This window comes from Ischnura elegans, chromosome 9 (genome assembly GCF_921293095.1).
Source record: "Ischnura elegans chromosome 9, ioIscEleg1.1, whole genome shotgun sequence".
NCBI classification, from domain to species: domain Eukaryota; kingdom Metazoa; phylum Arthropoda; class Insecta; order Odonata; family Coenagrionidae; genus Ischnura; species Ischnura elegans.
In genome coordinates this window covers 1,158,227-1,171,749 of record NC_060254.1, presented here as the reverse complement: position 1 = coordinate 1,171,749, position 13,523 = coordinate 1,158,227, and the positions used below count along the sequence as shown (strand labels likewise).

Sequence of the window (13,523 nt, the reverse complement as noted above, 5' to 3'; positions counted from 1 at the left end):
AACTTATACAACGCAAGTCGCAATCCGTGACGGAAGAGGCTAGCGGTCCTAATCCGTGGTGTCCCTCGCAGCGTCGACGGCGTTGAAGTCTCCAGGTGGCATTGCCTTGGCCGAGGAGGCTAATGAGCAAATGCCCTGATCATTACGATTATTATGGATTCTCGCTCTCATTGATTATATCCAAAGGTTTCTTTGGATGAGTCGGGATGGATTTACATCAGTCTAAGTGAATGACACCAAATCAGCGCTATATATAGGAGACTCCGTGGCCCACCTCGCTTTTCCAGGATTTTTGGGGGGCCTTCCTCCCCTTTACTAGAAAAAACGGACGAGTCGAGCAACATTTATTTGGGACTTTTTATGCTATATTCAAACGTAATTTCTAAAAAAAATCATTTTCAATATTTTGGCCGACATTATTCGATTTCAGACAACTTTGTGACCTCCTTAAATTCAGGCCTACCTGGTCACTGCTTCTTTGCTACTCCTCGTTCTCGGTAATTGGCTTCACCTGGTTTTTTTGTTTTGTTTGCACTCTTGTGAGCATTTCTTTTCCTCAATTATTTCTTCTCTATTTTAGTGTTAATAACTCTTAATTCTAATTATGCAACCAACACTAGGAAAGAGGTGTAAGAAACGTTGTATTCTATTTAAAAGTATTCTATTTAAAAAAGAGAATGTCTGAATGAAGAAGCCTATCGTCGAGAATTAGTTTTCCCATGCATCTTAAAATTCTTTTAATCATAGTATGCGTCACCGAGCCTGAGTGAATAATGAAATTACGATGCAGATAACGAGCGAGTGATAAGAAAGCGAAATTAAAAAATTTGCCACCCTAGGCGATTCTCGTCATGTACTCATCATATCCTGCGGCAATAAGGAATACCTTTGCAAAATTGCTAAGCAAAATCCCACTTTTGGCAATTGTTAACATCCTGGGCCCTTGAAAACATATTAAAATCCACAAAGAATCACTTTAAATTTACATGAGTTTTGAAAAATTGCATCGTTTTATGCTATTGGACGTAATTCACAAGGTGATCGGCGGGCAGCAGTAACTTGAGGCACAATATTTAGACTCTATCTTTTCCTATCATCGGGAAAGTCTCCGCAAATCCTTTCTGCAGTCCCCATTCCACTCAAAACTCACTCAGCCCCTCTCCTCTTCTGAAGAATGGAAGAGAGCAATGGAAAAAGTGCGGGCGGGTTACCACAGGCATTTTTATCACGTTCAATCAGAATCGCCAGCAAATTACATCTACATCTACATAATACCTAACGAGCCACCTCTAGGGTGCTTGTCAGGGGGTGATCAATCACCAGCATGCAATTGGACTCCCACATGCACACCACAAGTTTCAAAAAAAGTCACGTATAGTGACAAATTATACTGCCACATGCTGTTAGAAATAATAACACAATTCAGAAACATCCATTAAGGTATACATGCTAAGTATAAGTACTAAGGTAAACATAAGTTAGTAGACTACACTACAAGTCATCAAATCTGTCAGTGAGTTCTAATGCCGTTCTAATCTCTTATCGATCGTGGGAAAAAAGACATTCTGAATGTGTCTGTTCGACAGTATATCTCTCTTATTTTATTTACATGAGCTGATTTCCCGTAGTATGTTGGCGATTATTCAAAAACGAGATTTGCTTGTCGAGGTGTTACATTACCGAGCTGACTACGATGTGTTCAAGGACTTTGCATGAGATGGACATTAAAGATATCGGTCTGTAATTAAATGGCTGTTCCTTGTCCCCACTTTTGAATATTGGCGTTACATTAGCAATTTTCCAGTCATTAGGTACTTCGTGTGGCTTGATGGATTTACTGAATATTAACTGCAAGGGGATGTTTCTAAAGCTAGTTCTCTCTATACGCGAGAAGGGATTTCGTCTGGACCAGGTGATTTATTTGGACCGTATGATGTCAATAGATTTTATATTCCGTGCGTACTAATGTCAATAGGCGGCATCTTTCGTATCCCGAGATTGTCAGTTGTCTCTGATGAGTTCTCAGAGGCTCGGTGAACACGCTCTTGGAGTAGGAATTTCATAAATTGGCTTTATCGGAACTGTTTGTCAACACATCTCCATTATCGTTTCTCAGCGAACATGCAAAAGATATTTTACCTTGAACTTCCCTTACATAAGACCAAATTGTTTTTGGGTTATCCCGTAACTGTTCCACTAGTGTTTTTCTTTTAAAATTCTTGAATGCATTCTTGAAAGCTTCCTTCGTGGCGGCTTTAGATAACCTATATTTTTAAATTATTAACTCGCGTTCATTAGCGGTTTAGTCCGTGCTAACTTTTTTCATTTGAACATGGCACGCTGTCACCTCTCTCTGTCACCTCAATGATTTTCTCACTTCCGCGTCATACCATCTTGGTTCGCTATCTTCTTTTTTTTATTTACTAGGGATGCAGCTATTTATTCCCGAAGTTGCGAGCGAAAGAAAAGCTTTCCAAGTACCCTCTACATTTAACTTTATTATTGATTCTTGAAACGTGGGGAAAGCATTTTTCAGATGGCTCTTAAACCCATCAGCTCTTTTAAAAATGAACACTTATGCTCTTTTTTTTAATTTTCAGCGGTATTTAGAGAAAACTTGGCAGTTACTACCCTATGGTCACCTATCCCTTCGACGGTGCTCACGTTTATTATCTGATGAGTTATAGTTGTCGCTAATAAATCAAGAATATTTTCTCCTCTGTTAGGTACGGATGCTATTTGAATCAATGAATTTGATATAAAAGTGTGTAATAACGCTTCGCAAATCACTTTATCCCTCCCACCAGGAATGAACATATACGTCTCTCAATCTTTAGAAGGTACGTTGAAATCTCCACCTACAATCAAGTTTCTTTCAGGATACTTGGATGCTATGCTGTTTATTTGGGTTTCAAAATCCAGCATTGATGTTATCTCTCAGTCGGGTGGTCCCTAATACGAGCATATTAATATAGTTTTGGATTTGGAACATTTTATTGAACACCACACAGATTCAACGCTGGTCTCAGTTACGATTACCAATTGGCTAACGATTTAATTCTTTACAGCTATAAATACTCCGTCTTCAGCTCGATTAATTCTATCTTTCCGATAAACGGTGAACGATTTTGGGAAGACCTCATTGTCTGATCATCATATGTTAGCCAACTTCCAGTTCCAATGATAACGTTACACTTCGTACTCTGAATTAAATGGTGAAATTCGTGAATCTTATTTCTTAAAGAACGGCAAATAACCACAGCCACGATTATTACTTTGGAACTAGTATTGCGATTCGGGACTTAAATTTGGTACGAGAGACACTCCCTTGTTTGTAAATGTCTAATGAAGCAGCGACGGAAGAAGATGAAAGAAGTTAGCACCTACAAAAGAAATATCCACAAACAGGAGGAATTTTAAGCATAGAAGTAGGTAAAAAATTCATCGCAGCTCTCGTTGAAATATTCTTTCCGATTGGTGTTAGGAACGGATGATGTCAAGCTAAGAAATCAAGGTGAAGGTATTCCAAATGTGAAGCGGCTGAATTGGAAATGGGTCAGCCAAGTTATCGATGAAGAAGTCCTGAGAAGGTTGAAAGAGAAGAGGAGTCTTATGGCAACCGTATGAAGAAGAGAGAACAACTCAATCGGCCATATCATGAGTGATGATGGCCTGATAAAGACAAGCAGGTGGCAAGAATAGAAAAAAAAGACCGCTAATAAAACATGTGCAAAGAAGGATGCGAAAGAGAATCAAAACTTAAGATTAGCTCATTGGAGAATTGACTGGAGAGCTACGTCAAACGAATTTCAGGGTTGCTTGTTGATGATGACATGGTTACAGTCAGGAGGCACTGATTCCAGCAGCGAAACTCCTTTTCAACGCAACTGTGCTATCGTATGGATCTAGGTAATAGTTTCGTTGAAAATCGGGTTAGTTCATAATACACTAGTTCCAATTGAATTCAAATATTTTCCGATAATGTAATCGTTTACTTCCAACTAGTTAACGCTGAGGCTAATCTATGGTATTTTATTTTCCACTTTCATCTTAAATCCTTTTTACCCTTTAGAGCATTTATTTCGATCAAGACCAGTGATTTAATGCGTCGAGGATTCATTTACAAGAATCATTTACAGGAGAATAGAACGAAGAGTAGCAGAAATTCTGGATGAGAACAAATCTGGTTTTAGGAAAACCAAAAGCACAAGCGAAGCCAGTTTGTATCTTTTTCTGCTAATAGAGAAGAGAATGGAGAACAACGAACCGACTTTCATAGCACTTGTTGACTTGGAGAAGGCATTTGACAAGTGAAATGGAACTCAATGCTTTTAAGTCTGAAAGAAATAGAAGTGCTCTACAATGATCGTAGAACTGTTCGCAGTTTGTATAAAAATAAAAAATCTTTGTATGAATTCAGAAATAAGAAAGAAATAGTATGCTGCAATTTGCTGACGATATAGTAGTCATAGCCGAGACAGAGAATGATTTGAAGAAGACTTTGACAAATATGGGAATGACAATGTCCAGATATCAGCTGAAATCAACAAAAAGAAGGCTTAGATATTAGTATGCAGCAAAAGCAGGAGGCTAGGGTAAACATTGAGCTGCGAAAACAAAGATTCGAAGAGGTGATAGAGTTTTCCTAGCCGAATTGCCAACGATGGACGAAGCAAGAAAGAAATGGTCAGTAGAATAGCATGGGGTTTTCTTCAAAAAGGAGAATTTTCTTTCAGCTGAAGAGTACAGGCATAAAAGTAAGGAAAAAATTCATCAGATTCAAATTCATCATTGTTTAACTATCAATATGTACTGCATTACCACATTATTTCTACACAAATTTCTACTATATATTTTGCACATACTTCTCCGGAACCCTGACAACAGTTTAATGAAAGGCCCTGAATTGGTGTTGTCAAGTTTTCTTCAATTCAAATCTTTTTTTGTCGCGATTTGGTAAAAAGCAAGCTTTTCTTCGATTCGAAATTTACATCTCCGTTTAGAGAAGAGCTACCCTTACATCCTGAATATAAGCAGGAGAGTCTTTGCACTCGCGAGGGATAGCGCTGAAAAATAATGAATTTGACAGATAATACCATCATCATCTCAATGCACACGATGGACCGCGAGGGAGTTGGGACGCCGTGAGCCGCTCGCTGAAGTCATCAACTATCTGCAAATGGTTAGGACCAGCGCATTGTCGCTGCGAAGAAGGAAAAAAACAGACAGACACGGATCTCTTCATTTCTCAAACTCGATCACAACCGATTATGACGAGCGAAGAATAAAGGTAATGGAGTACATGTCCGCTTTATTTGACTACAATTGGAAATGAATGGAGTACGTGTACTTTTATTCAATAATTTAACTACACCGGGACTAGCCTCGGTGATAACTCGGAGTCACCCGCATTGCACAATTTGCGCGAAAATTCCACTCAGTAAAAAATCATTCGCCTAGACAGGGATTCGAACACGGATCTCCCGATTTCCGGTCGAGTGCTTTAACCAGTTAGCTACCAAGGCAGGAACTGTGGAACGTTCGCGCAGTTTAAGCATTGCGATTTACTCGATAAAGTCTTCATCGTTATACTTAAATTAGTCAAGGGCGAAGGCCTCTAATTGTAAATGTTCAAAGTTCGGGCTTTGCTCTCCGGCTGTGGCGCAAAACACAAGAATTGGACTGATAGTCTCATAATATATACTCAGCAGTCAATAAATCATTCGACCGGAAATCGTGAGATCCGGGTTCGAATCTCAGTGAAGGCGGATGATTTTTTTTCTGTGGAAATTTCGCACTTTTATTCAATTCTTGGCCACCGCCCAAGTTCTCCTTATGCTTTGTTAAGGCCTAAAGTGTGGCTGAATACGACAATATTCATCGAGAGTGATTTGCTTACCGAAGCGAGATGAAGGTTAAACGGAAAACTTGAAAGATCTAATAGAAAATACAGAATTTAAGTTTTCTTATTTCAACATCATCTGTTCGTCACTTATCTAAATAGCAACTTGTGATGGGAATGCGACCTTCTTGACAATTTCCAGCTGAGCGGAAGTTACACTCATTATTTTACCTTCGATTTCAGCAAATGAATAATTCATTGAATGTAATCATAACGAAGACAAATAAGAATTCCCTCTGTATGATTCCTCGGGAGCACACCATTATTTGGCTTCGGACCGGACGGATTGCTTGTTTTCTTCATTACGGGGGAAAAATTATGCTAATTACAAAAGTAAAAAATAATCGAAATAATTAAGTGATAAAATTGAGTCTTCATCAACTCGACTTTATGCCTGAAGATTGGTTAATTTTTAACACTCTTTTTCACTCCTCTCTGTCAAAAATAACAAATGAAAAGAGGAAAATCTTTTTCTACCACCTTTCTCAATAAGAGTCACGCGGCTCCAATAGCTGCTTAGGAATCACACTTTAAGTTGGCCATCTAAAGAAATTTTACACCGTAGGAAATTAATACATCGCACTAATAATAGCTTCCGCCAATTTTCTCGTTCAACAGAGAATCGCATTGCTTGGACCTGACATAGGGATGCTCAAAATTGCTCGTCTAAAGGTATCGTTTGTAAAACCAAAGAACTAAAGTTATTTGAAATTTTGCCGCCGAGCTGTTGAGAAGTAGTTCAGTTTCTGGTTCCTTAGGGTCACTCGGAAGTTTCTGATTGGAAAAATGAATAAGCGCAAAGCATAAAGAGCAATTAATTGAAGACAAAGTGAAGTGAGGCATTTTCAAGCGAGTTATTTGCATGACGTAGTCTCATCGCTTCTGCGTGAAACCGCAATGAATATTAATGAGGAAGAGCAATAGCGGGGAGGGAACCGCCGGCGACAGCCTTGTCTTCACTTGCCTCGTGAACAGACGTACCCCTCCCCTTGGATTGGACATGCTCCTCCGCTAAAAAAAATTAATGTACCAATGCTCAGTCAATGAGCTTATCGTACTGTTACATAAAATTTCGTAATTCAAGACACAAAAACAGGTTTTTTGAACTGTTAAGCACAAATATTTTTACGTTACTTTTTGTGATTCCTTCCTTCAATTAGGGGTTTCCTCTGTTCTGCTATCTTTCGTTTTGAAGCACCAACTTCCCACAACATTTATTTTAGGATATACTAATGTCACGTCTCGAAATTAGCGTGAGTAGACTCCCTCGAGTTTTTCAAGAGCGGCCTTTTCTATAATTGCTTTCAACGTTCCTCGAACTTTGGATGATCTTCCCTCTGCGTAAACTGCGGACTCACAATCAGGACTTTCACGTTAAGGATCTTCTCGCAAAGGACTTTCGCGCAAAGGCCTTCGACTTAAAGGCTATAATGCTCAGGTCGCTAATGTCTCGGAACCCTGTTTCCTTCGTCTCCGATCCCTGCCATAGCAGTAGTTCAACACTAAAATAGCAGTCCTTCGGATGAATGTATAGGTTTTGGGAAACCAGGGAAATGTAGTGTAGACCCATAGTCTGCAATTTGGAATGAGAAGTATTTCAGATTTCACCAATCAAATCTCTCTCTCTCCCTCCAAGACCTCATCCAACCATTTCCCTCCCCACCCTGGCCCATTTGAATTCTCCTAACCTCACATGGGGACTGATATACCAACAGCATTATGGAGAGGGAGCTGTTTCCCCACTTGCCCCCCCGAGCGTGTTCGACGTATGAGCAGTGTTCTGGGATTTCCAGTCAACCCGAAAGTTACGGGGAAAAATTGGGCACAACTTCAGATATTCCAGAATATCGGCCAAGCCAGACTTTGTGAGCACAGTCCACCGCCTTGGGCTCAGCCAATCATATCAGTGGCAAGGGCTTTTGTCTTTGTGACCTCCATGGGCTCGCAAGCTGCCCTCCACTCTCCTCGTCACCCACGTGCACTCCGCACAGCTTTCGCTCTCTCTCTGACAGCCATGGGCTAAACAAGTCTTTTCGATTGGGGTTGCTGAGGCCCGTCCAAGTTATTTCTTTTCATGATTAAGACTCGTCTTGAATATTATTTCGTAATACTTCTTTTGAAGTACTCACAATCAAGTTTTTAAAGTATACTGATGAATTTATTGTTCTGTCTTTTCATACTTTGGTTTGTCTTTGTGGAGTTTTTCCATCGTTTTTTCATCGGCAGACGGAAAGAGTTCGTCGTTTCGGGGAAAACACTTTACAGCGTTACGCCGCAATCATTTCGTCGTACCTGGGAGTGACATGATTGGTCGGTGAACGCGCACTTCATTGCATATAGCCTCTCGAAATGCTTCGGCCGGAACTTGGCGCCCAACACTCTCTGAACGAGATAATGAATCATAACTGCAGTGACCTCACTAACACATTACAAGTGGGCGGTAAATTTAGTGTTTATTTTTAAACTATTAGAGAATATAATTTTCCTTGCAACTCATGTTTCCTTTCCGCCGGACGAATTCTGTAATAACAGCGATTTCGTATCTGACGGAACAACCTAAATGCAGGAGATGATATAATAATAATAATAATAATTTATTCTTCCATGCATACATATTTTTTACAGACTATTACAGCCATTCAAGGAAGTAAGGTAGCCCATAAGGCAATAAGCCTGTGTTTAGGCTAACTTCAAATTTCATAAATTGCGGAAATGATAACACATACAACCAAAATACACAATACCTTGAGGAAAAAAAACATGTGCGTAATAATATAATAACAGAGCTGACCTTAAGATGAGATACAACTTATAATGTACAACACATATGATGCCTAGGGTATTTTCTGCAATATACCGACCCTGACGTCTTCAAAAGCTTTTCGACGTCTTCAAAAGTCATTATCCATTTCTGTATCAACCTTTTGTATTTATCAAAACAATTTGTCTCTTTAATTGTATTTGGTAGCATATTATACAATTTTGGTCCCATATACAAAAACTCCTTTTATACATCGTTAAATTAGGCTTGTGCATATGGATCGAGAAACCTCTGCGAGAACAGCACATTGCTCCCAAATATTTTTGGGCTGTATCCACTACGCAAAAAAAACATTTTTAACACTTTATAACAATACATATATCTTAGCGGGAGTATGTTAAGTTCAATGAATAAAGGACGGGAATGTTCGTAACGCTTTTTAAGTAATAATAGTCTAACAATTTTTTTCTGCACGAAGTAGGCTGATTTTCAGGTGTTAAAATATGCTCCACCCCAACAAGTAAGCCCATAATCCAACTTGGAGTGTACCAAAGCATGGTAAATCATTTTTCGGGCAAAGAGAGGGCATTTATTACGTATAAAATAAAATTTGGTGAGACTACGCTTTAAAACAGCACTTACATTTGCGATTTGCTTATCCCATTTCAGGCGATAATCTAATGTTACTCCCAGATACTTCACTTCTTTTGTCATTTTAATAACAGGGCAAGTACAAGAGTGCATTGAACAGTCTAAGGTGTGATACTGTAATTTGACATCAAGATTGTAATAGTCACAAATATCATAAAACACACATTGTGTTTTTCTTTCGCTTAGTTCCATAAAAGCATGAGTCATTGATTGTGTTTTGTTTTCCCCGCATAGGTTCTACTGGGACTTGTGCATGCTGCTTCTTTTGGTGGCCAACCTCATCATTCTGCCCGTCGCCATCTCCTTCTTCAACGACGACCTCAGCACGCGCTGGATCGCCTTCAACTGTCTTTCCGACACCATCTTCCTCATCGACATCGTCGTCAACTTCCGAACTGGTGAGTCCAATTTCGACAACATGAGATAATTCTAAATGCGCCTCTCATTTCAGTGATTTTGAGCCTAAGTTGAAGTCACGGATGCCATGTGTTGTTTAGTCAAGGGCTCAGCTGTATCGATGCACCACTTCCCGATTGAATGGCCAAGTGAGCAATGCTACTTCGCCCGGAAACAAAGGTTACTTGGGTGACCGCTGGTCTCTGCTTTTGTGAGCAGCGGAAGCGGTGCTATTGTGGTTTGGCGGTGTGGGGTGGAGCCCTTTGATGAGGGGGTGGAAGCCACTTACGACTTATTATGAGATGACACTTAGAGCAAGGCCACCACTTCCACAGTTTTCTTCCAAATAGATTTTTTCGTCCCCAAAAAGATTAAATCTTGGGCCGCTTTACTCGGTGAATTTTCATTCGGATGATCATTCAAATTAACTTGTGAATGACCATCATTCATCGTGTAGAAAGGAAATTTCGAATGATCATTCGAAGGAAATTTCACGCATGTTCTAATGTGTTTGAATGATTTCCGTGAATGATAGGAGCGTACGGCGTCCATCTTGCCATTGGCACCTTTTTAAGATCATGTATATAAACTTTGGAAGCATACTAACCCATACGAGAGCTGAAATAATCAATATGTACTTTGAGGGAACATTAATTCACAAACATCAATTATCTAAAGTGGGTAATTCGGAAATTACATTCGGAGATTTTCATGAATGAAGAAGTTGTTTTTCTTCAAAGTTGCGTCGATATTTTTTGAATTTACATTTATTAAACTATATTTCCTTGTTTGAGCGCTATAGTTTTGGATGAGAGTCCCAATAAATGACAAAATCTCTGTTTATTCGGTGAACATATTCCAACGAAAGCGAGCCGTTACATCATATTGGCCCACCTAGGAAGTCACCCTCTTAAGGTGCTGCCTATAAGTGAAGGGGCAAGCCCCTTAAACAACCCCATGAATATCACAGTCCTCTTTCTTCCCCTGCATCGATATTTAAAGAACAGTAAATTCTCCGTGGTGACTAATTTAGGTATTCAGAAAACCTTTAACTGTAATTGTGCGCAACTTCCCATAGGATATCTTGAGAACATTCGTAGCCTTGCGGTAATGGGAAGTAGCAAGCAACGAGATAACACTGAGCCAACTTATGGTAGAAAATATGAGGATGCTGAAACGCACTCCCTCGAATATAGAGCAGGCCCCTTCCTTTTTTCTCTTCCCGGTACCTTTCTTCTCTCGCACAGGAATGACCTTTGCTTGGCTGCATGGTGAAGTCTGTTTTATGTTTTTATGTTTGGGGTGCCCTCGCGACGTGACCCCAAACATAAAAACTCATTGACGACCGGCCTTCACCCTTGTGGAGCCTTTGCTCTAAGCTTTTTGTGTTTTTTTTTATTGGAGCTGGACGCTTCTGCGTCAATACGGGACTCGTCTCCATGGGGTAGGATTTTTCTGAGCGAGAAAGTACGTGCAGTTCTGCCCCAAATTAATTTTTCACTTACTTTATCATTTGCTGAATCGGAAGGGAAAAGACTTCAGGTAACCATTTGAAGAGTAAGTTTCCTTGTGATTATGTTGTAGAGCGCACTATCTTGAAAAATAATCATGGTTGCTCTGCAACGAAAATAACTTATTACTTCGCAACTGGATCACAAGACGCACGATTTACTAAAGTGGTTCTCCGCTATCAATTCGTACCGTTTTAATCCCTCTCATTACTTAGTACGTCATACCCCATCGAAAGTCAAAGCAATACAAAATTGTATTCAAGCGCACATGTAAACGAAGCATTACGTTGTCTGCGACTCCCACTACAAATCATGTGGTCAGAAACGGTCGCAAATATCGTTAGGGTCGAAATACATTATCGATAGTCGCACCAGTACGCATCGTTCCATCGCAGAAAAATAATACATCGCGCCAGTACCTTCGCAGGGATCGCGCGGGAAAAAGTTTGTGCGAGTTTGGGAGAAATTACATGTCTCAAGTCTCGGCGGTTGATGGGTAGTCACCCGGGAATATTCATATCATTCTCAGTTGTCGCGATTCGAGTTATTTCCCCAACCTTGACTTTCCTGGCTTATTGGATAGCTGAAAATTCATTGATAGTAATTGCAAGTTTGATCAACCTTCCTTCCGTCTGCATCTCCTCTGACACCTCCATACTTAGGCGGACATCTTTTAAGTAGGCATTAAATAATACATTGACGTTGTCATGCCTTCATACGTTTCTCTATGACCCATTCTAATTTTTTCTTAAATAAGCTAGCTAACTCTTGCCCATTCTCACGTTCTCCCATTTCTTTCTCAAATTGGAGGTGTTGGGGAATCTATGCTGAGAGCACGGCCCTTATATACTGGTTGCTAATCTCCGGCTCGGGAGTGTTGCCTCGACGGACGCTCCACAACCCCGGGAACCGCAGCGCTATCACTAGGGGGAATCTGGAATAATCTCATAAGAAACATTACCAAAAACTAAGTAGAAGCTGTATTTGCCTGACAGGACCAAAAATGATTTTTATGGAATCACTCTCTCAGCCGACCGATGTGTTCACTGCGAGCGCCGAAAGGAGAAGAGGGTGACCCTACCCCGAGCAGTGGGGGGGGGGATTTTGCAAAGGAGTGGAGGAGGGCCGCGTAATGGGGAAGTTGCATGAATTTTTTTTCATCGAAATAATATATGATTCTTATAGCAATTTTCACCAGGGATCCATTTTCACCAATCAAACTTCTCGTAAACCATTGATTTTATCATGAAATTCATTTAAAACAGTGGAATGCGTCTGCAAACGCGAAGTTAGCTCTAATTGTTGGTGACGTCATTTCTCCCTACGGCGTTTTCGTTTTGCATGCACGGCCGCAGAAGCTACAATGAAGCAGTCGTTGAGTAAGTGAATATTTCGGTATTTTTTTAATCGTGTTTTCTCTCAGACATTTTATGACTTTATAGTGTAAGTTTTTCTAGTTTATTATGGCATTACTGGATCAGCTTTTACGAAAGCAGTAGTAGCTACTCCGCCTCCGTTGAAAATTTCTGCATGAAACATTGATGCATCTAGTTAGTGCAAATATAGTATATATGGTACAAGTTATGATTTTTTGCTTTCTGTATGATATCAGCTTTTTGATTCAGTATGTTGTGAAATGCTTTCTGTGCACAGATGTAAGGCAATTTTTCTGTACACATTATGCACATCATACTATGGACAGTTTTAAGGTGTATTCTGTATGCATACTGTCTGAAGTGTGTACAGGTTTTGACAGGTTATGCACTTTTGGAGCCGCTTTTATAGTGGCTGATTAACGTAGGCATAAGCATAAGATAATACAGCTTTAAACGTTAGCTATGAAACTTCTATTAGACGTCTAAATAATAATTATAAGCAAACGTATGACAAAATTCAATCATTTATGTTAAATAGTATTAGGTGCGCAACTAATCTCTCGATGTTTTTAAATGAAAAATACATCTTTATTTCAAAAAAGGTTATAAATGAATCATTCAAAGTATATTCCGTCGCTTCCTAAAAAAATTCCCCATCATTGAGGCAGAGCCCGAATATCGTTATGGTAGAAGTGATTGTCTTTTAAAGCTATCCTCTAATCCTGCTTTTTTGCACTAAACGGTTGTCAATTCAGGAATGAAGGACAAGCAACTTGTATTCCCTGACCTTTCTTATTACTCTCTCCACATGGGTCCTAAAGCTTTCTATTTGCTTGGTTAGCTTAACTTCATCTTGAGAGCTCTCTACAATCTTGGAAACTCTTGGTGGTCTAATTAACTCTCAAATTTTACCACTGAATGAGTGA

The 13,523-nt window shown here is 39.7% G+C and overlaps 1 protein-coding gene across 1 annotated transcript in view; it reads left to right on the top strand.

Moving 5' to 3' along the window:
- LOC124166124 (potassium/sodium hyperpolarization-activated cyclic nucleotide-gated channel 3) overlaps positions 1–13,523 on the top strand; it is a 295,929-nt gene that overhangs the window by 174,213 nt on the left and 108,193 nt on the right. The window contains exon 2 of the mRNA XM_046543779.1: positions 9,549–9,712. Within this exon, the coding sequence (XP_046399735.1) occupies positions 9,549–9,712 (164 nt within the window). The remainder of the gene's footprint in view (positions 1–9,548; positions 9,713–13,523) is intronic.